Raw genomic sequence first — 24321 nt, forward strand, 5'->3', positions numbered from 1 at the left:
GATACTTCTAATTAAACTTAGCACACCATCAAAAACAATAAATGATTACCATATTAAGTAACCAGATTTTTAGACTTTAGATACACAAAAAAAAGATAAAAAGAAACAAAAGGATATCCCCGGTAAATAAGCATCAAGTACTTTCTGATAGGCCAAGCACAACATACAGAATGCAAATAAGTTTGCCTAAGATTTTGAATTAGCTATCCACTGATCAGTATTAGAGAGATCAGATTTAGTCTTAGCTGTAATATAAAGAACAAACTATCTAAAAGAGTCAAATACTCAGGAACTTACCAACCCAGTACCATATTCCAAAAAAGGATGCTCACTTGAAAGAGATACCAGTGGGCTATTCACACCCATGGAAGCTATATCCCTCCATGAAGTTAAATTGTGACAATTTTAAAGGAGAAAATGAAAAGCCCCATTTAATCTTTTAGTGGAAACAAGATACAAAATTAACATCTTCGAAGCACTTATCAATGTTTATGTTTGGAGAATGAAATCAAGACCTGTAAAATATATAAAGATCTAAAATGGTTAACTTTTAATGTACTCGATACATCCTTTAGAACTTTGCATAATTTCCGCGTTTATTTTTCTGTCTTTTATCGGGTCAGAATGCAGAGACGAGAATGTTCAGTCAAGTTACATTTTTATTAAGAATCACCTACAATGACATTAAAAAAGGGGCTGCAAAACACACTTAACTCAAGCAGTCATTTATTATTCATTCACAATAAACTCGCAGAAAACACAAACGTACACTCTTGTTCAAGATTGACACTGAGCTCACACAAGTCATCTCCGGCAGGCAATACACAATACACTCCCCAGAATATTGTTCCTTCATAACACCACATCATTTCACTTGTCCACACTTACAAATCAGTATTACAAAAATACATCACCAACCATTCGGCACAGGGAGGAGAAATATACAAAATATTCAGGGGTTGAAACTAAATTAAAAAAATTTACAGTCCTCTTTGCAGCTTTTTAAGGACTGACTGAAGAGTATTTACTAAACAACCTGCAATTGAATTCAAGCGTAAAGCAAAATTATTTTATTTTGTGCACTTTATAATTAGAAGAATGTTTATTTCAGTTAAAAAATAAATATTTGCAAAGAGTTTAATTCCAACTCAAATTGCAACCCAATGTTCTCTTTAAAAAAAAAAAAAATACTACTGAACTGAGATGTTCTTGGTTTCAATCCCTGGAGATATTCATTTCACTAAACACATTCAACATTTTCCAATTACTCAAGTTACAAGCAAATATCACCACTTCAAAGTTTTTTCTACTTAATCAGCCACGGACGTCCTTTGTGAATACAAGAAAAACATTCGTACTGTATTCCACTTCTCCTCTGCATTCTCTCACCATGCCAAGGGATTGCGAGCCACATCTTTCCATGTTTAAAAATGCCATAATGCACCACCAGGTCTGCATGCGCTCTCTCCTTCCTCGCTCATACTAGCCCTCTCATTCGTCGGCACCACCATGGCATCAATCCCATACCAGGCATCAACTTATGTCATTACAGCTCTGCATCATATCTTGTTTCACAGCGCTGATAAACGAATCAATGAAAAGAACAGTGGAGGACAAAAATGGAACACCCACCATGGTCCCTTCGAATAGAACCTGAACCTCCGTGCAGCCTGTAGATATGTGGCAAAATGGTTTAGAGAAAACATTTTCTATACATATGTAGGTGCTCATGCTCTACATAATATTCTATTAAACATTAGATTAAATGTTTGTACCCAAGTTAAGATTTTCTACACAATTTTGCTGATTTCCTATTTGCAGCTGCTTAAACAATACCCCCACAACCCTCCTTTGGCTAGCAGAGCTGGTGAAGACTACATTTAGCAAGGAGTTAATTATAAAGCAACAGCAATATCCCAGTGCACATAAATTCACTACTGGACATTCAATGCAATGAATGATCTAATCTGGAAAGCCAGCAATTCAACAAATATATCAACTCAAGAGAGCAACAAGATATCTTTAGCAAGAGTATTTTCAGATTCACCTATGCTGCCCTCATGGGATGGTAATGTAACTTGCTTTGGATGTCCAATGTGGAACTGAAGTGTTATTTGCTAGTACAAAGCCAAGAAAATGTTTAAAAGAATTATGCAGATCTGGCAAAACCTAACCGTGATCCTGCAGAGGTTATACAATTATAAATGAAAACATGGGTGTAATTTGCACATTTCAATTTTAAAATGCTTTGGATTCAAAAACATACCAGCCTTTAACAAACTCATTCCAAAGCTTTTAGCTCACCAATATATTTACATTTTCAAAATTTCAGAAAGCAAAGGGGGTATTACTCTTAATTGTAATAACATTTGAAAATAATACTCCTAATTCAATTGAAGGCATAGTGTCTATTCACTTATGTCATTGTGCACTTATGTAAAGAGAAAAAAAGCAGAAAAGACTTGGAAGCAGGAGCCAAATTTGCTAAATCGAAGGCCAAATTATTATAAGCCAAAAAAAATGCAGATAGAAACACAAAAGATGCGATTTTACAATTATTTGTTTAAATATTTGCAATCCTTTGGCTGGTTAAACTATATTAGGGACTTGAATGAAAGCCCATGCAAAAGGCATCTGCTGTAAAGATCTTTCTCTCGTTTAACACAAATTTGCATTAAATTCAGAAAAATATGGTTTCTAAGGAAGATGTAAATAATAATAATAGACACAAGTGCACAATGGTTATTAAAGATCCATTATGTCCGCTGTGGGGAAAAAAAGGTGATAATAACCAGATCCAAATTGGTACTCAGCTCTGATTATCCAATGTAATGCCTTTTCAGCAACTCACTTTTTCATTTAATGAGAACATTTCAAATAAATTCTAATAAGTCCATATTCAAGAAAAGTTCATTGCCAGGATTGCAAATGTAGACAATGCTAAGCCAATTAATTTGGGCGAACGTATTCACTGGTATTATGACAAAGAGTTCATCGTGAGGTACTGGTGAAGTGGTTTCGTTTTTATACATCTTTTGGCAATATTTTCTCTATACAGTTTAGAATTGTATAGGGTACATACAAGATATAACCTGGATTAGGAGAAGTGAATTTAACCAATTAAAAAAGGCTATCTTGATGCAATGATAGCATTATTACAAAAATATGCAGTTTACTATGTAATAAAAGGTAGAAACCTTTGTCTACCCTGCACATACATTTGGAGTTAAACTGCACCTCAGTCAGCTGAAGTTGTAACTTTGTAATCTTCAATAGGAATGAAAGAGCCAAGTTACCCATGCTGTTCAACACTAACTTGGACATTGTGTCAAATGCTCAACACAACTGAGAGACTGGAGTTCATAGAAGAGTAACCAATGTGTGCACATAAATTAGTTCATTAGTTTAAGAAATTAAACTCATGACAGAACTACATACTGCAGTATGAATCAGGAACAGGAAGAAGCACTTTCAAAATGTACCTTATCATCAGTGTCTTGAATGACATTGCAAGGCAACTGCTTAAAAATTTTCTTCAATTATATAGCAAGAAAAAGTTTGTGAAAACCTACTTTTGTGTTTACTTACCATTATTTAAATCTCTACACTCTTTCTTCACATTTGCTAAGCATGTACAAATCTTTTTACATTCCCCAACCCGATGATTTGGACTCCATGCTGGATCCAAAACCAGGACCACCTGAATTGGATCCCGACCCCCAACCTAATGCACCGGAATTTGAGCTATACGTATTATTATTTGTTCCAAGTGCCTGATTTTGTTCCCTTGGTACGTTGCCCTGATTTTGCTGTGGGTTTCCCCCTGCAGCACCAGATTGATTCTGTTGCCGAGCCATCATTCCCATCATTCCCCAACTACTCTGTAGGGCTGCCTGGGCAGCAGCCATCATTGCTGGGTTAATACCATAAGCTCCAAAATTCATTCCTCCCCCACACATTCCTCCTCCTCCCATGTTACTGTTGGGACTGCCATCCAATCCTCCTCCACCACCCCTGTTGTTTCCAAACCCATCCTGATTGCCATAGCCTCCCTGGCTGTTTGTGAATCGTCCTCTATCTATCTGTTGTCTAGAATTCAGATGCTTAGGTTCTGCACTGGAAATGTGCACACTGGACCCTTTAATGATCAGATCTTCACCACACAGAGACTGGGCAACCTGTGAAAGAAAGCAAACAACAATGATATTATGCAAGATAATAAATTACTAATAAGTAATTAACTACACAATGATGCTCAGCTCTCTGAGATGCAGAACCCCTCCTGGTTATATCAATTCCAATTTAAATAGCAGAACCAAATAAGAAAATATGCGATTCTATCACTTTTTCAAAACAGCAAAATTGAAAACAAAAGCATTAATATGCTTCATACAATGCTTATACTGAATTATTCCCAGTGCCTCAACAATATTTATTGCATATAATGATGCAGCTCAAAATGATGTCCGTAACAAATTGCGACATCATCCCTCAATTCAATAGTCACCAGAATTGCTCATGCTTATAACTATATAATATGCCCAACTTAAAATATCTTAATATACTGGCATCTATAATACACAAAACTGTAGTGTGACTTTACAGCTATTTTTGACAATATTAAATGTATCTTCAAATGTCTGATTATGTGAATGAACCAGAAAGTAAATTGCCTGATAAAGTCTTCTGGTCAGAAGTATATGACACTTACTTGGGGGATGGAATATACAATGTAAAACAATAAAACTTAAACAAAAGCTCAGATTTTAACTTACACAAGTCTTGGAAAGCTAAATGTTTAGCATTTTCACTTTTATAAAAACCTACCTGGTCATCAGCAAAAGTGACAAATGCAAAAGCACGGAAAGGTTGTGGTATAAATACATCGGTGACATCTCCAAACTCGGAAAAGAACTGACGGAGTTCATCAGCAGTCATGTCCTCAGGGCAGCGACCCACAAACACTTTCCTGCTTCTTAATGGCTCGTCTGCATTGTGCTGAAAAAATAAAATGACATATAATATCAGGACATTTTCCTTCCTAGTTCCTATGGAAGCAGATTTGCTGCTTTACCTTCCGGCTCAACACTTCGGTGGTGGTGGACAAGCAGATTTTCCTGGACTATTAGTATTGTAATTCCTAATTTTGTAAAAAAAAAAGTTACAGTCAAATGAGAAATGTACTGCTAAACCCAGTATACTTAAAGGGAGTGCAAGATCAGGGAGCCAGGCGAGTGGATAGTGACAATGGTAAACATCAACTGATGAGCCAAATCCAAATCACTGAGATTTCAGAATAGTTCAATGGGGAACCATTGCAGTTTCATTGTGCTATCAGGGGAATAGAAACATAGAAATTAGGTGCAGGAGTAGGCCATTTGGACCTTCGAGCCTGCACCGCCATTCAATATGATCATGGCTGATCATCCAACTCAGTATCCCGTACCTGCCTTCTCTCCATACCCTCTGAGCCCCTTAGCCACAAAGGCTACATCTAACTTCCTCTTAAATATAGCCAATGAACTGGCCTCAACTACCCTCTGTGGCAGAGAGTTCCAGAGGTTCAGCACACTCTGCGTGAAAAAAGTTTTTCTCATCTCCCCCTTATCCTTAAGCTGTGACCCCTTGTCCTGGACTTCCCCAACATCGGGAACAATCTTCCTGCATCTAGCCTGTCCAACCCCTTAAGAATTTTGTAAGTTTCTATAAGATCCCCTCTCAATCTCCTAAATTCTAGAGCGTATAAACCAAGTCTCTCCAGTCTTTCTTCATAAGACAGTCCTGACATCCCAGGAATCAGTCTGGTGAACTTTCTCTGCACTCCCTCTATGGCAATAATGTCCTTCCTCAGATTTGGGGACCAAAACTGTACGTAATACTCCAGGTGTGGTCTCACCAAGACCCTGTACAACTGCAGTAGAACCTCCCTGCTCCTATACGCAAATCCTTTTGCTATGAAAGCTAACATACCATTCGCTTTCTTCACTGCCTGCTGCACCTGCATTCCTACTTTCAATGAACTGGACAAAGATAAAAAAACTGCAGGCGCTGGAAACTTGAAATGCAAAACAATTGGAAAATAAATGTCAGGTAGCTTCTATAGATAAATAAACAAATAACATTTTAAAGTAAAAAATAAAAATGCTGGTGGAACCTAAACAGGCCAGGCACCATCTATGGAGAGAAATGGATAGTTGACGTTTTAAGTTCCTTTAGGAGTTTGCTTTTTGCTCCGGATTGTAAAAGCTAAAGTTTTATATCCCCAATTAACATTTTAGGTTAAGACCCTTGATCAGAAGAAAACAACTGGAAGAGATTGTCGTGGAGGCCTGCAGAGAACAAAGGGAATATGAAATTGTGCTGATAATGCAAAGGCAGGCAATATTACCACGGATTAAATTGGAAAATTCCTCTGGTTGATGAGTTAATACAGGAACTGAATGGCTTATGAATTGCTGGTAGAGAAAAAGTTATATTTTGATACAAGCAATTTAAATCTATAGAAAGCTTATGTAAACTTACCCTATTCTTGGTCCGATAATAAGCACCCAGTGTTTAATGTGTTTCCAGCTTTTTTTTACTGCAAATTTCTAAAAGCTGCAGATTATCTTACAACAGTTGCCCACCCTTTCAATTCGATTTCAGAATGAGCTTCCACTCACAAATAGTTCCAACTGCAAGAGCACATTTATAGCTCTCGAATTCCTTGATCTACCATTGAAGGCCTAACCTGTATTATCTCTCAAAGACTATTTCAAAACAATTCCTAGCCATTTTACATCAAAAAATCAGACCATAAAAAACTTGAGCCTACATCCCATTTTGAAACAAGCCCCTTTTACACAAAAATTAAAAAATGCAGTTGTTAAAAATCTGTGTTCAGTCTGCAGAAGTGAATCCAAACTGTTGCCTGCCACTTTAATTCCCAATGCTACTACGACCCGTTTGTGGCCTCCTGCACTGCAGAATTAGAGTGCGGGACTAATTCCGATAAGAGAGGGGCAAAATTAACCCGCTTAGGCTGGATGGATTGCATTTAAAAAATGTCCATCCATGTCCTCACATTGAATGAGCACAGGAAGGTAGACGAAAAAGGAAAATGGATGCAAATGGTCAGTGAAGGATACATAACACCAGAGTTTAAAAATCAAGATTATTAAATAATTCAAGGCTTGAGGTTGCTTACGTTCATACATTGTAAACTCATGAATCATGTTATGCAAGGTAGATCAATTGCAAATTTACAATGGATTATCATTCTGCGCATAAGAAACAAATCACTTGAATCCCCGAAACCTGCTCTGCTATTTAATAAGCTAATGGTTTACCCGATTTTACCTCAGTAGCAATACTGACTGTTGCGTTTAAAAAGAGTTCAGGCCAACAAGTGTGAATGATATTGAAGATTAAATTTCAGAATAATTATAGATACAAGAACAAGAGTAGCGAGAGACATGAGGTGTACTACTATCCAAGTTTCAGAACAAGCCAAAGGAAAATTAGCGCCAAAAGATGTGGAATTGATGTGGGACAGAATAGAGACAATTTAAAAAATGTTGACAAATAGAAAAAAACAATTAAATTTGACAAAAACAAATCGGACCGTGGTAAATTGAAGGCAAAGAAGCAAATTTGTAATTGAATATTCTTTAAGCAAAAGTGTTTTGGCTGCAGAATAACTACATTCCTATAATACAGGATAGGCAATCCAAGCCAAAGCTCCCTTAACAAAACAAAAGCATATATGACAGATGCAGGTACTTGGTATTAGTCAGAACCGAGTAAATTCAAAGAAAAGCGAGAAAGAAGGGTAGATTTACAGAGAAGGTAGACAAAAATGCTGGAGAAACTCAGCGGGTGAGGCAGCCTCTATCGAGCGAAGGAATAGGCGACATTTTGAGTCGAGACCCTGCTTCAGACATAGAAATTATTTGCTTTCAGCTCTTTATACAGAATTTCTCTTCTCAGGAAGATGTTAGTACAAACCAACTACAACCTAGTGAAGAGAAAAATAAAAGCACATACCTTGGAATTGGGAAATTTGCAGTCGCACCATCGTCCTTCAATCATGTGTCGTTGCGACATCACTTTCATTTGTGTTTCATATTCTGTGAACCTGATGAACCCAAAGCCTTTTGCATTCCCGGTTTTTATATCTTTCTTCACCTGTAGATGTACACGTTATTTCAAGAGTCAAGAGTCAATTTAATTGTCATTTGGACCCCTTGAGGTCCAAACGAAATGCCGTTTCTGCAGCCATACATTACAAACAAATAGACCCCAGACACAACATAATTTACATTTTACATAAACATCCATCACATTGCTGTGATGGAAGGCCAAAAAAAACGTATCTCTCCACTGCACTCTCCCCCCCCCCCCCCGATGTCTGAGTCAAAGTCAAAGCCCCCGGCTGGCGATGGCGATTGTCCCGCGGCCATTAAAGCCACGCCGGGTGGTGCGAGGTCGCACACCGGGTTCTTGGTGTTGTAGCCCCAGGCGTGCGCTCGCAGAGTCCCGCGGCCATTCCAAGCCGCGCGGGGCGGTGATGTTAGGCCCCGCTCCAGGAGCTCTTCGACCCCGCAACTCGGGCGGGAGAAGTCGCCGTTGCAGGAGCCCTGAAAAGCGGTCTCCCCCCAGGGACCCGTGGGCTCTCGGTGCTGCTGTCCGCAGTTGCAGCCTCCGAATCAGCAGCAGCAGCAGCAGCAGCACCAGCGCTCCACCACCGCTCTGACTCGGCCAGCTCCGCGACGGTGAGGTGAGTCGGCACCAGAGTCCCCGGTCTTCTTCTGTTGGAGGCCGCTCCTCATTGCAGCCCCAACGACAACGGATACCCGACAAGAAAAGGTCGGGTCTCCCGTGCAGGGAGAGATTTAAAAGTTGCCCCCTCCCTCCCACCCCACCCCCACACACACACACACAAAAAAAATAACAAAAACTACATATAAACATAGACAAAAAATAATGAAAACGCGGACGTTTCAGAATATTTATGCAAGGAATTAAAAGCCTCCATGTACAGCAAATTTCTATTGCATCAAAATGTTTAACATTCAAACTTTACAACCTCAACCAACACATTTGACCAAGTTAAGATTTAATCAGACCCAGGTTCGACCAGTGTAAGGGTGCTGTCTGTACGTGTGTGTGTGTGTGTGTGTGTGTGTGCGTGTGCGTGTGCGTGTGCGTGTGTGTGTCATGCACTCGGTGGTCCGAAGGGCCCGTTTCACACCGTATAGCTAAACTATACCTACAATAAGTTGCAGGGTTCTAGAGCAATGCGGGGGAAATCGTACCTATATCATTGTAGGTAAAAGGCAAAATGCTTCACATGCAGCAAACTCAGCTCAAGAATGTGTACAAACGTATGATATTAAAGTTTCAGCTGTGTGGTACACATTATTTCTGCAAACAAGATTTATAATCAACACAAAATGTAAGCATAGTACGAGAATCTTAAATTCATCTGTACTACTACACAACTACATAGTTGTTTGTATACAGCAAATAAATAGATCTGGGATCTTTTATGGCTGTATTATGAGTGTTTTTGGATGTTACAATACCTTGCCACCTGTGACATGAAGCTCACCTGCGCCATAACGACTTCACCGAAAGTACTAAAATAATCTTTTAAATCCTGATCTGTCGTCTTGCAGGGAAGGCCAAGAACGATGAGGTCCGATGTCTTCTGAACTGCTCTCTTCACTTTCACAGCTGAAGATGCATCAGTTTCATCCATTTTCCTTTTGTTGTCTAGATGCAAAGACAGACAGATATCTGGGTGTGAAAGTGGTCCAGCACATTTGAATTCTACTGATCTCTCCCCCCCTGAACAGAAGGATCTTGACCCTAAACATCACCCATTCCTTCTCTCCAGAGATGCTGCCTGTTCCAGAGTTACTCCAGCATTGTGTCTACCTTAAACCAGCATCTGCAGGTCTTTTCTGCACATGCACATTTTAAAGTTAACTCAAACATGCACAAGTACAGAAAACATAAAAACCAATGGTTTAGAACCATTACACCGAGTTCCATATTCCTTTAACAACAAATTGTAATTTTGAAAATGAAGTGGTACTTCCCATCAATGCAGAATTATTTCCTGATTCTGCTAAAACAAATACAACACTGTATTTGCACTTGCACTGTTCCCGATGTCAAAACACTCAGTTTCATCAATTTAGTGGAATTTCGTTACGTAGATTTCTATATCAGAAAGAACACGGAAACCAAGACTGAGCTTCAGCTGTGGCCTAAGAAAATATTTGAAAGGCAACCTTATTTGTGTCTCTAATCCTTGCAATAAACACTAACATTCCATTTGCCTTCAACATTTACTGAAACTGCAGGCCCACATCTTCAGAAATCAGCAACTTCAGATCCCTCTGATCAAGACATACAACTGTATCCCCTTCCCATAGCCCAAAAGATGCTGGAAACTTAGTTAAAAACCAACCCGGAGAGCCGGCTTTTCAGCAACATTGTTTGTTGCCCTAGAGATAGATGCAAGTTAGTTCTCAGGACCAGACAAGGTGAGTGATGTACACAAAACAATTTATTTGTCACTTGAACCTCATAGAGGCTCAAGTGAAATGTTGTTTCTACAGTCATACACACAAGAAAAAAGACCCAAGATACAACACAATTTACAGACATCCATCACAGTGCATCTCCTCCTCGCTGTGATGGAAGGCAAAAAAACGTATCTCTCCTCTGTGTAGAACAGTCTCAAAATGGCTTAACAGCTGTAATTGGCAGCACATTATCATGCAATGTCTCACATTAATGTTAAAGGTATGGGAAGGACAGGTTAGGAGACGACATCGCAGGTGCGGTAAACTTGGGTAAAATAAAAAATTGCTGGAGTAACTCAGTGGTCAGGCAGCATCTGAAGAGTGAAATGGGCAGACATTTCAGGTTGGGGCCCTTCTTCAGAATCAATATATCATGCCCTGACCTAAATGTAGTTTGTCTTCCCCCCCCCCCCCCCCCCCCCCACAGATCCTGCCTGACCACCAGGTTCCTCAAACAGATTGTATTTTTTTCAATTGGAGGGGGAGGGATACTCCCTCCAATCATTTTGACTGTGCCAACGTCTGCAAAAACCAACCACCACCAGACCAAGTGTTTAAGAAGTAACTGCAGATGCTGGAAAATCGAAGGTACACAAAAATGCTGGAGAAACTCAGCGGGTGCAGCAGCATCTATGGAGCGAAGGAAATAGGTAACGTTTCGGGACAAAATCCTTCTTACCTATTTCCTTCGCTCCATAGATGCTGCTGCACCTGCTGAGTTTCTCCAGCATTTTTATGTACCACCAGACCAATCCGGGCCCCACTAACTTCCACCCAGACCAGTCTACCCCCTCCCCAACCCACAACCAGGCAGACCTGCCGCCAACCCCCTTGTTAATGGGGAGAAGGGAGGAAAATGCGGTCGGGAAGAAAGCCATGATTGAACGGTCGAGTAGACCTGATGGGCCGAATGGTCTAATTTGCTCCTATCACTCATAGAAACATAGAAAATAGGTGCAGGATTGGGCCATTCGGCCCTTCGAGCCTGCACCGCCATTCAATATGATCATGGCTGATTATCCAACTCAGTATCCTGTACCTGCCTCCTCTCCATACCCCCTGATCCCTTTAGCCACACGGGCCACATCTAACTCCCTCTTAAATATAGCCAATGAACTGGCCTCAACTCCCTTCTGTGGCAGAGAGTTCCAGAGATTCACCACTCTCTGTGTGAAAAATGTTTTCCTCATCTCGGTCCTAAAAGATTTCCCCCTTATCCTTAAACTTCCCCAACATCTGGGAACATCGTGACCATTCTCTCTCCCTACCAAACCTCGACAACCTGCTTCCCCTCCCCCCTCTTCTCCCCCACCCTCCCTCTCCCCCATTTTCCCCCTTCCTCCCTCCTCCCACGCCAGAGCAGACCAGGCCGCACCTTTCGGGTAGTTCACCACGTAGACCAGGTTGCCCCATCCGTTGTCGGGGGCGTGCAGGATGCCCTCCACCAGGCGCACCCCCCGCAGACACTGGTTGTCCGGGTTGCGGTAACGCAGGCCATACGCCCCCGGGAACTGCGCCGTCACGGTGGACAACAGCAGCGTGCCGTCGTCCTCCGACGGGATCTCCATCGGCTCCGCCGACTCCTCGTCGACCACACGTATGTACTCGGCCATGGCCAGGGTGGGAAAAAAACAAACGCAAACCCAAAGCTATAACGACGAGAAAACAAAAGTTAAGACGTGAAAAGCCTCGGGAGGAAGGTGAGCCCGGACCGTTGGTCGTTCAACGACGGAGCCCGACAACAAGCTGACAAAATGGAGGCGGCTAGTGGCGGACACACGAATTCAACCAAAGATCCTACAGCGGAGCAAGCTGCTCCACGCCTACGTAATCCAACGTATTGACGTTTAATACGTAACGTAGCGTCACGGCCGCCATTTCTCAATGCAAAACGCGGCTGACGTTATGCCTCCCGCAGTGCAACCCAAAGATACTAGAGGAGAAGATGTAGCTCAATTTATCACACAGACCAAACTTCTCACTATTGAGTCCATGTGCAATTCACGCTGCCTCAGAAAAGCAGCCAACATAATCAAAGACCTGTCCCACCCAGGTCATTCCTTCTTCTGCATGCTCCCGTCCACCAGAAGGTCAGGTCAAGTCACATTTATTTATATAGCACATTTAAAAAACTACTCTTGTTGGCCAAAGTGCTTTACATCTGTTACTAGACCAAGTGCAGACCCGTTGGGTCTGTTCCCTCAACGTGCGGTTGTTTGGGGGGGGGGGGGGGGAGGCGGCATGCAGCGTCACACGCACACTAACTATCCCCCCCCCTTCCCCCGCACTCACGCTAATTACCCCCCTTGATATTATATTAATATTATTAATTTGCTCCTTTTACCCCGTAACCACCCTATCTACTGACGCATAGCCCCCAACTTGCAATCACATCTAGGGGGAGGCGTGGGTAGAGAGAGGGGCTGAGAGACACACACACACACACACACACACAGAGGGGCAAGAGGGATAGGGGGTGGAGAGGAGGAGAAGAGGGAGGGTGGGTGAGGGGGGAAAGGTGGGGGAGGAGGAGAGGAAGAGGAGAAGGGGGGGAAGAGAGGGGGGGGGGAAGAGAGGAGGGGGGGGAAGAAGAGAGGAGGGGGGGGGAAGAGAGGAGGGGGGGGGAAGAGAGGAGGGGGGGGGAAGAGAGGAGAGGAGGGGGGAGAGGAAGAGAGGAGAGGAGGGGGGAAGAGAGGAGGGGGGGGGGAGAGAGGAGGGGGGGGGGGAGAGAGGAGGGGGGGGAGAGAGAGGAGGGGGGGGGAGAGAGGAGGGGGGGGAAGAGAGGAGGGGGGGGAAGAGAGGAGGGGGAGGAGGGGGGGGGGGAAGAGAGGAGGGGGGGGAAGAGAGGGGGGGGGGGAAGAGAGGAGGGGGGGGGAAGAGAGGAGGGGGGGGGGAAGAGAGGGGGGGGGGGGAAGAGAGGAGGGGGGGGAAGGAGAGGAGGAGAAAAACAAAAAGGGGGGGGGGGAGAGGAGGAGGGGGGGGGGAAGAGAGGAGGGGGGGGGGGGGGAGAGAGGAGGGGGGGAAGAGAGGAGGGGGGGGGGGGGGAGAGAGGAGGGGGGGGGAGAGAGGAGGGGGGGGAAGAGAGGAGGGGGGGGGGGGGAAGAGAGGGGGGGGGGGGGAAGAGAGGAGGGGGGGGGAAGAGAGGAGGAGGGGGGAAGAGAGGGGGGGGGAAGAGAGGAGAGGAGGGGGGGGGGGGGGGAGAGGGAGGGGGGGGGGGGGGGGGGGGAGGGGGGGGGAGGGGAGGAGGGGGGAGGAGGGGGGGGGAGGGGAGAGGGGGGAGGAGGAGATGGGCGAGGAGAGGAAAGGGGAGGGGGGGGGAAGAGAGGGGGGGGGGGGAAGAGGAGGGGGGGGGGGGAAGAGGAGGGGGGGGAAGAGGGAGGGGAGGGGGGGGGGGGGGGGGGAGGGGGGGGGGAGGGAGGGAGGGGGGGGGGAGAGGAGGGGGGAGAGGGGAGAGAGGAGCCCTGCTCTCTCCTCCTCCTCTCTCCTCCCCTCCTTTCCTCCTCTCTCTCTCTCTCGCTTTCCTCCCCTCTCTCTCTCTTTCTAGTAAGAAGAGGAGGGGGAGAGTAGGGGGGGGGGGGGAGGAGAGAGAGGGGGAGAGGAGAGGAGAGAGAGAGAGAGAGGAGAGAGAGAGAGGGGGGGGAGAGAGAGAGGGATAGGGAGAGAGATGAGGGGAGAGAGAGTGCCTTTTTACTTCAACCCAAACAACCATTTGCAGGCAGTGCTTTTTTACTTCAAACTAACCATGTATTCATTTTCAAATCACATTAAGGGTACTCAGTGATGTAGACATTTGTTCAGTGTCATTCAGAGCTCAGAGTGACAGAGACTAATTGACAGAGCTCCGTCTTGCAGAGACTAATTGAGGCACACCACTTCCTGGTTTTATAGTCCCTCCCCCTCCCTCCAGCAGGGGCAGCAGAGAGAATGGTGAATTTTGTAAAAACATTAATATCTCTCATTTTTCATCAACGGGAAAAATCCTCGGCACACATGCGGTGGAGGGGGGCTCTGAGCAAGGTGGCCAAAAATGACGGCCGTAGGTGGCGGCGTTCTCTTGGAAATCGCAGCACAGACGGCCAAAAGCGGTCAAGAGCAGAGATTTAGTAATATAGATAAGAATAGCACAACAAAACAGACTACATACATATATACATGTAGCCCTCACTCAGAGGACGTCAGGAAAGGCTTGGGGGTATAGATAAGTCTTTAGTCTTGATTTAAAAGAGTCGATGGAGGGGGCAGTTCTGATGGGAAAGGGGATGCTGTTCCATGGCCTAGGTGTGGAACAGAAGGTACAGAAGCTTGAAAGCACGCACCACCAGAATCAAGAACACCCTCTTCCCTTCTGTTATAAGACTTCTGAACAGTCCTTCCATGAGCTTGGGTACTGTTGAATTGTACATTGAGGATATTGAACTTTGAGTTTTTTGCATCACCGAATTAACCTCAACATGCCTGCTTTATTCAGAACAATAATTTGAAACATACAGTTATTACATCCTTTTCAAACTACAGTTGTCTTGGAGTGGGAAAATAAATAAATCACTGGAATCGCCAGAGCAGACATTGCCACCAAACAAGACATTCCACAGTTTCCAATTCTTTCAATCAAAACTGCCTTCTGCTACAATCTAATTTCTAGCCTCAAATTAGGAATTTGTGTTTCATTGTTTTCATCTCTTTGTGTTACTTCCCTAGGTCCTCTGAACAGCTTGATGTAGTTTTTAGTGTAACTGCAGCTTTGCAAAACTATAATCAACCTGCAGTATGTTTATAATTATTTTTAAATGACTGGGGCTCTCTCATTTTTTTGTTCCGTGATGATTAGGGCAGAGACAAAACATTTCCACTCTTCTCTGCATCTGGAAAGTTAATCAATTATTCCATGGCAGTGCCCAAGTTTTTTTTGTTGGAAAAACACAAAATGCCAGAGTAACTCAGGCAACATCACTGGAGGACTTGTACCATATTCTGTACAATTTTGAAAGGTCACAATCAATGAATGCACTATTCCCAAGGCTGCCAGCTATATTGCTCTGGGATATGCCATCAGGCCCTGTTTTCATGGTAGAGGATGAAGATAACCTCCTTGGAATCAAAAGTCAAATGAAAGAGAGGAAGAGAGGAAACTGGTATTGGTGGAAGAAAAGTGTTTTCAGAATCAGAATCATCCAGTTTTGACTGGACTTTGTGGTCAAGAAGGTTCCCCGAGTTGAGCAGCAAGACGGTATGTGAGGCATGGGCTTTGAACAGTGCCATCAAAGCAAATATCACTCATGAAAATACACTGTGAACCCTTGACAAGCTGCAAGGCCCTGCCCCTGATCTGAAATCAAGATATTTAAACTCTGATGAACATTTTACAGCTATCAATAAAACTGTCATTGATTCAATTTAATGGAAAATCAAAACGACCTTCTACCATTTTAACTAATCTAAAGTATTAAAACACACACAGTTCAAGAATCAAGAATACTTAATCATCAGCACCAGGACAGGAACAATACAATTCTTTCTTGCTGCAGCTTTACAGACACATTAAATACAACAACAGAAATAATTTATTCCTAAATTTCTTCATGTCCTTAAAGATCAGCATTGTACTGAAAGGAGTTACATATACAGTGCCAATGCCCAGAACACATCAGTTGGTATGGAAGGAAATTTTAGGAGTTCTACATGAAGCACAATGAAATGCGGGCCAATAGCTCTATTTAAACAGAGGCTTTATATTGGTTCAATGTAGACTATGGTAATACTGCCTCCCAGTGGTAAACCTGTACCTTCCTTTAAAAAGTCGATGAAGGAGAGACTACTGAACTGAAGCTGAAGCGAAGTATTGCGAAGGTCTTCCAGCTCTATTACAATTGTACTTAATCTTTGTAAATTATTTGTTTATCGTGGTATATGCCAGATCACCAATGATTAATAAACCAAATCACTTAATGCGAGATGTATTCTAAGCCACAATGCATTGTGTTTTCTTTCCTCCATGCGATTGATATTTCATTCCGTTCTCCACATTGCCTTTCAGTAACAAATCTTACAACCTAGATTCCTGTTGCAGAATTTGTTCTCACAATCTCTTGGCACATCAAATAAATCTTTAGTCCGAGAGTGGTGAATCTATGGAATTCTTTGCCACAGAAGGCAGTGGATATATTTAAGGCAGAGATAGATTCTTGATTAGTACAGGTGTCAGAAGTTATGGGGAAAAGGCAGGAGAATGGGGTTAGGAGGGAGAGATAGATCAGCCATGATTGATTGGCAAAGTAAACTTGATGGACCGAATGGCCTAATTCAGCTTCTATTAATTATGATCTTGAAATAAATTAAATCTGTCACCCCTTCACCCTTAGCTATGATATACAGATTAACGTAAAAAATCTCATTGGCAATATTATGGATTTTGCAAAAAATGTTAGATTGCGGAGAATATAAAACAAAAAAAAATCTCAAGCTCCCTACTTTAAGTCTGAAGAAAGGTCTTGACCTGAAACGTCACCCATCCTCTCTTTTCCCCCAGAGTTGCTGCTTGATGGATTGAGTTGAACCAGCACTTTGTGTATATCTTAACATAATTAAGGAGTGTTTCTGGATGGCAGGTACTGATTGAAGGCTGCCCCAAGGATCAGTGCTTGGGCAACAGCTAGTCACAATATATTTTAATGATTTGAATGAGGGAACTTGTTTACTTACTAGTTTGCAGACCACAAAAAGCTGGGACGAAGTGTGAGGAGTGTGCAGAGGATCCAATGCGATTTGGGCAAGTCAGGTGAATCAACAAATACAAGACATATGGGCAAATTGATGGCAAATGAGGAGTTTAATGTGGATAAATGGGAGGTTAACCTCTTTTATTCTAAAAATCAAAAGTTTATAAATCAAATAGAGGTAGACTGGAAAAAGGCAGAGGCACAAAAAGTGGATATGCATGAGAGCAAGAACACATACAATCAGATATACACACAAACACATATGTATATATACACACACATGTACATACACATATATGTATAATATATATACAGAGAACGAGAGAGACACACACATACAGATAGTCATGACCATTTTTCCCAGAGCACTAGTATCCAACACAGGGGGCAGAGCTCTTATAAGTTTAATGGAGCCGTTTGGGCAAGTTTTTTTCTACAGTAGTGTGGGCCTGGAACACCATTGCCATGGATGTGGTGGAGGCAGATATGATAGTGGCGTTTAAGATGCTTTTAGATAGGCACATTGAAGTACAGGGAATAGAGGGATACCAGGAAAGTATTTTGTCAGTTACGGCACAAGCTTATGCATTCCCCAATGGATGACATTGCCACATTGCCTGGATGTCAGGTGCAAAGTATATCAGGCTGCAACACATTACGAGTGAGAACTAATCTGTTTTTTTAGCAGCAGGAGCTACTTGCCCTTTTGTTAGCTCGAGTGGGAACAAGGCCACATAACTCAAACTGATCACCTTGTGCTCTTTTTAGAGTTAATGACATTTGAAAGAGTGGTTATAGATTGAGCAACATTGAGAATTAGGTAATACTTCCATCTGCAGTTAGCACTTGTCCAGTGTACATATTTCTTCAAACATTCAATGTGCATCACATTGTTTAATGTTCCTGGTAGAGACACTCCTGTATGACAACAAATAAAGTGACTATAACTTTATTATGTGGTGTGTGTTTTAATAGAATTTCATTTGAGACAGAAATGAGAAAACATCTCTCATGAGTGGCCTTGGGTGTGGAAGGGATAATAGTAAACTCAGCTTAAGGGCACATAAGTGAGTTTTCAACATCCAATCTTTTGTTATCCAACTCTGCAGCTTTACCTTGGAAGTATAAATTTACAAAGTTTTTGCAATACAGGTACTCAGGTCAGCATCCAGAGACCTGGCCAGTGTCCAAACCTATCCAAAATAACATCTGTGCATTTGCAAGAATGGATCAAAACCTACCTCCAATAACAAAACAATCAGCAACTTTCTTCTGGTATCAATATCTTAATGTCATGTTTGATCAGAAACCTAAATGGAATAGATTAGAACCATGTCCTCAAGTTCAGGCCAAGGATAGATATTTTGTATAAGGCATTTCATTTCCCAACCTCTCAGTGCCTCATCATCTACGATGAAAGACAGAACGTGATTTCTTCAGGAACACTTACAAATCTCATAATTCTCATATTTCCTTTCCATCTTGAAGGCCAGTCAGCCCCTCAACAGGATGCCAACTCAGAATATTTTATCCATCACATTTCCCTGTAATCAATTCTCTCGCATACCCGACAGATACAGATTTAAAACACGCGTTAAACTTCTCACCATCAGTGCATGGTTAGTGCTATCACTGAATGTATGGTTCTATCACCGCAGGATGTATTGTACTTCCTAACCATTAATGCACATCATGGCAATAGTAATTTTTCAAAATAAATTGCAAAGTGTGATTTTAAAACATCTTCAAGCCTTCTGATCAATATTACCGATATCTCTAGTTATCCCTCCATGATATTTATCTTGTTATTATTATATTTCCTTGGAACATACTTTGCCCATTGAACCTATGCTGGCTTTCAAATCATTCCCATTTCCTTCCCTGTAATTAATGCTCTCAACTCTCTTGTTACCCACCTGTTCTATAGGTGTGCTCACTTGCTCACCTTTGGGAAATTGGAGAAAACTGGAGCATGCAGAAGTGCAAGGTGAGAATGTGCAACTCCACACCGTGCCTTTGAAAATGATCCACATGGTAAGCTGCTCTGGAGGGTTAAATCACATGGGTGAGTGAATACAGAATTGGCTTAGTGGTAAGAAACAGAGGATGGTGGTGGTGGAAGGCTGTTTCTTGGATTGGACGCCCATGACTAGTGGCGTATCAATTGCTGTTTGTCACCTATATCAGTGATTTGGATGAGAATATACAGTGCATGATCAACATTTGCCAATGACACGAAAATAGACAGTGAAAATGATTATCAAGAATTACAGCTTGAAAAGCTGGATATAAATAGAGTTTAATTCAGGCAAGGTGTAAGTTATTGCGTTTTGGGAGATGAAACCATGGCAAACCCTTCAGTGAATGGAATAGCCCTGGGGAATGTTGTAAAGCAGAGATCTAGAAGTATACAGTTCCCTGAAAGTGATGTCACTGGTAGATAGGTTTAAGGTGAGAGAGAGAAATGTTAATTAGAACCCGAGGGGCAACATTTTCCACACAAATGGTAGTGGGTATATGAAAAGAGCTGCCAGAGAAGGCAGTTGAGGCAGTATCAACAACATTTTAAAAATATCTGCACAGGTCGTGGACAGGAAAGGTTTTTCAGTATGAGCCAAACATGGGTAAATGGCACCAGCTTGTAAGGGACATCTTAGTCAGTATTGAGGAGTTGGGCCAAAGGGTCTGTTTCCCTTCTTTATGACTGCAACAGTCTGTAGGAGGAACAAATCCAAGTCACTGAAGCTGTGAAGCAGCAGAACTATCTGCTGCACAATCAAGTGCTCCTTATAGGGTGATTTCACGAAAGGTCACTGGAGCGTAGATCCGCACCCACGTGACCGAAAATCTCAAGTGGAGGACATGCTAGACATCCGGTACATGTTAGTGGATGGGAAAACACGCATTTTCCCACCCGTTAAAAACCATAGAAAACGGCCAGTTTTTGATCTGCAATTTATTGTGCCAGTCGGGGGTGACCGTGAGGCACAGTTACCTAGATTTACAGTTAAAAAAAAAGATAGAAACTAAGGTAAATTAAAGAGGGAGCTGAAGGTGCCAATCCAGCGTAAGTGAACAGCGGACTTATCGCATTTGCTCGCTGAATTTCATCAAAAGTAAGTCAATAATGCCTTCAGTGACCCTTCGTGAAATCACCCTATACACAGGTGACACTTGCAGTGGTTGTTATTGGAAATGTAGCATGTGTCAGAACATACACAAGTACAGCAGATATATTGCAATGAGAAAAATACCAAAAGATCAGTGGAGTATTACCAGCATTACAAAAAAAACCAAAGTCCACAAATGAGCTAGGTTGGAAAATTGTAAACATCTTAGTTTAGAAGAGAACCATTTAGTATTCTAATAGTAGGAAAGAAGCTGTTCCTGAACCTGGTGGTAATGTGCTTTCATGCTCATATTGTCAAAAACGTCCTTGAGAATGTTTAGGAAGGAACTGCAGATGCTGGTTCACATCGAAGATAGGCACAAAATGCTGGAGTAACTCAGCGGGACAGGCAGCATCTCTGGAGAGAAGGAATGGATGACGTTTCGGGTCAAGACTAAAGGGCCTCAACCCGAAACATCACCCATTCCTCTTTCCAGATATGCAGCCTATCCTGATGAGTTATTCCAGCATTTTGTGTCTGTCTTGAGAATGTTGGCTGTTTTACTGAGGCAGCACAGTGCGATGCAGTCAAAGGTGGAGTGGATGGACTGGACAACCCTCTGCAAGGGCTTGTGGTCTTGAGAAGAGGTGTTGCCACACCAAATTTGTACTGCACGCATCGAATTTGCCCGACGTGTTTTCTATGAATCTGCCTAAATGGCATTTTCCTTGGCTATCGCCATACCTAACAGTTCCCATATGTAGAAATGACTGTTTTGAATGAACTTGATTGTCACAGCTCCCTCAAGTATAGGCAATTCAAATAGTTCACAACTCAGTTACAGGCATGAGACAGAAAAAAAAAGAAAAAATAATAGTGATGGGGGTCCAGGGGACATTGCCCCCTGGTAGGATTCCAAAGGACAACGCAGATTTTTTTTGATACTTGTACCTTGAAATGAAACCGTTTTCTTGCCAGTTTACCCTTAATTTCACAGAAGCTTCCCCACTCATTCACAGCCTCCCCCCTCACACCCCCCCCCCACTCGTCCCCTCCCCCCCCCAGCCACCCCCCCCCCCCCCCCCCCCTGCTCACTGGGGCTCGCACACATTCCCTCTACTTGCTTTAACACGCTTCTTGACATCAACAAAGCCCCAGCCTTTCCCGGTCCAGTGCGCTCCCGGCCTTTCGCTTTGTCCCGCCCGACGCCCCTCTCGTCCAATCGGCGCCCTCGGTCATCAATCCCGCCCTCACTGTCTCGGGAAATCCAATTATAGATTTAATTTTTTTTTTACGAATTTCAAAATCCGTGGAGAAATCCCATGCCCGAGTTAAGCAATTTCTCAGCTAATTTGTAAACATCCTCAATCAAGATCCTGGAATTAGAGCCCTCACCTCATGGAAATACCCTCCCTCTATCCGGCCTGTCAAGTGTGCACTTCTCATTCATCTCCATTTCTGAAGCACACAGGCCCAGTCTACTTGTTCCTTCCTTAGACAACTAAGCTTTGCCCACCATGGCTGCAATCTACACATACATTCTTGTAGTGCTACCTCTTCGGCAATTACATCTTAGTCATAGAGACACACACAGCAAGGAAACAGGCAGTTTGGCCCACTTTGCCTATGCCGACTAATATACCCCATCAGTCCCACCTGCCCACATCCCTTTAACCCTTTCCTATTCATGTTCCTGTCCAAATGTCTTTTAAACATTGGCATAGCTTCTGCCTCAATCTCCTTCACAACTCATCTCATATACCCACCACCTTGTGTGAAGTTACCCCTCATTCCATATACCTACCACCCTAAGTGAAAAGTTAATCTGCCCATATTTAATAACTCGACTGAAGAATTGCAGGGCTTTGCTCCGTCACATCTAATTGTGAATGATATTCAATTAATTGGCTATAGTCTGACAATTCAATAAACATCTCGATCCTGTGATGGCAGATACAAGCTTGTAGTTATGAAACACTAGATTCACCCGAAGGGTTTAATTCACATATCTTAATCGCGATGTTCTGCATCATCAGCTAATATTAGTCCAGTTTATTCCACGTGATACTAAAATGTTTGAAAGCACAAACTAAAAGCTACAGGACTAGATTATGGCTTTTGTACTTAATCTGTGCTCCAGAGCTAGCGAGGCTGTTCCAATACAATTTTTTTTAAATCCTAGTGTTTACCTGAAAACAGTTTGGATGTGCCCAATTCGCAAAAAAAGACAAATCCAATCAACTAATTGTGTAATCAATCTACTCTTGGTCATCTGCAAAGTGCTGTTTTGTGGTATCAACAGCACAATTGAGAGGCACTTGGCAATAATCTACTCTCTGTACAAGTTTAGTGGCACAAGCACCACTACTTTGGACCTTGTCCCATACCTGGTATAAATGCGAGCCAAATATCTGAATTCTAAAGTTGATGCAAGTGATTATTTATGTCAACCGTACACCATTGTGGTATTAAGATATCTTTATAAACATTAAGTAACAAGTAACACAACATTGAAAACACAATTGATGGAGATGTCACTATAGATTAAGATCATATCTGATAAAAAGTATAATCGCCTGGCCATGAATTTCAGTGGTATTGCCAAGATTTAAGGGCCTGTCCCATTTTCACGACCCAATTCACCTTTTTTACTCGTGGATATTTTTCATCATGGTAGAAAAAATGCCCCGACCTACTTGATGCCACGAGTACCTACGGCCTTGTGACGACATGCTGCAAGTGAATGAATGAATCTCTTTATTGTCATTGCACATGGTACAACGAAATTCAAAAGTCAATCCCACGGTGCGATTCACAAGAGCAATTTTAAATATATTAGAAAAGGTAAAAATATATCCATTAAAAAAAAAGAAAAAAATACAGATAAATAACTATAGCAGCTGAGGTAGAACCATTCAGTTGAATGCGAGTGTTATTTCTTATTTTGCATTGTTAAGTTCACGTATGGCTATGGGGTAGAAGCTGTCTCCGAGTCTGTTTGTGCGAGTTTTGAAAGACCTGTACCGTCTGCCAGAGGGCAGCAGGTAGTACGAGTCAAGGGCAAACTCGACAGAGGTCGTGAAAGTGGGACAAGCCCTTTAGGATCCCACTACCAATATATTGAGGGTTGTCATGGACCAGGCCAATACATTGTTTCAAGAGTTGTTCACAGGCTGCATGTCCCATTGTGACTTGTCTGACAACCCTAAACACATCCTTCTGCAGTAGTGAATACCAGATTTACTAACTTTATCTTTAAGAAAACTCCTGATTACTTGTTCTAAATTATATGCTTCATGCCCAGCAATTGGCCCTTTGTTCGAGTCTCCAACCAACAAGTACCACCACCTGCTTTCTAGTTCAGTAAATGTAGGCCTAACTGAACCAGCCCTCCCATCCCAGGAATCGGACTGTAGTGGATAATCTCAGCATGTATGTGTTAAATTGCCAATTTTGTCCATTTCATTAGAGCCAAATCATAGTGAACTACTTGCAGCAACCCACAAATTGCCTAAATTGCCTTATCTCAACATATAATGCATGATTAGTTCCCTTAAAAACACTCATTCGAATCAGCAGCCCTGGCAAATAAAAACAGTGAAATCCATGATGGGAATAACTATGGCAGACAGCGTTGTAAATGCACAAAAAATAAGTATATTTGTATTTATTTTGCAACGTGTAGATTTTATATTTAAATGAACTAGCACTTAAGACAAGTATTTGTTCCCTGGTGGGGGAACAAAATAGCAAACGTACAAAATACCTTATTTTAAAAACAAAGCTTAGAGAATGCTAGTTCAATTTACATTCATATGCAGTAACAAAAAATCCCAAGACACTAAGAAATGTCACAACTATCCATGTCCTGGGAAAAAGGAATTGAAGGTAAAAAATGGTCAATGGCAGCATTTGGGA

The 24321-nt window shown here is 42.4% G+C and overlaps 1 protein-coding gene across 1 annotated transcript; it reads right to left on the reverse strand.

The window, feature by feature from the left end:
• Positions 1–641: 641 nt before the first annotated feature.
• Positions 642–12360, reverse strand: LOC129711618 (TAR DNA-binding protein 43-like). Its single transcript, XM_055659390.1, has 5 exons — positions 11953–12360; positions 9593–9756; positions 8026–8166; positions 4828–4998; positions 642–4178 (listed from the first exon to the last, which is right to left on the reverse strand). The coding sequence occupies exons 1-5, from the start codon at positions 12188–12190 to the stop codon at positions 3645–3647; spliced, it is 1248 nt and encodes a 415-aa protein (XP_055515365.1). The 5' UTR covers positions 12191–12360; the 3' UTR covers positions 642–3644.
• Positions 12361–24321: the final 11961 nt, after the last annotated feature.

Source organism: Leucoraja erinacea, chromosome 30, assembly GCF_028641065.1.
Source record: "Leucoraja erinacea ecotype New England chromosome 30, Leri_hhj_1, whole genome shotgun sequence".
In the NCBI taxonomy this organism is placed as follows: Eukaryota; Metazoa; Chordata; class Chondrichthyes; order Rajiformes; family Rajidae; genus Leucoraja; species Leucoraja erinaceus.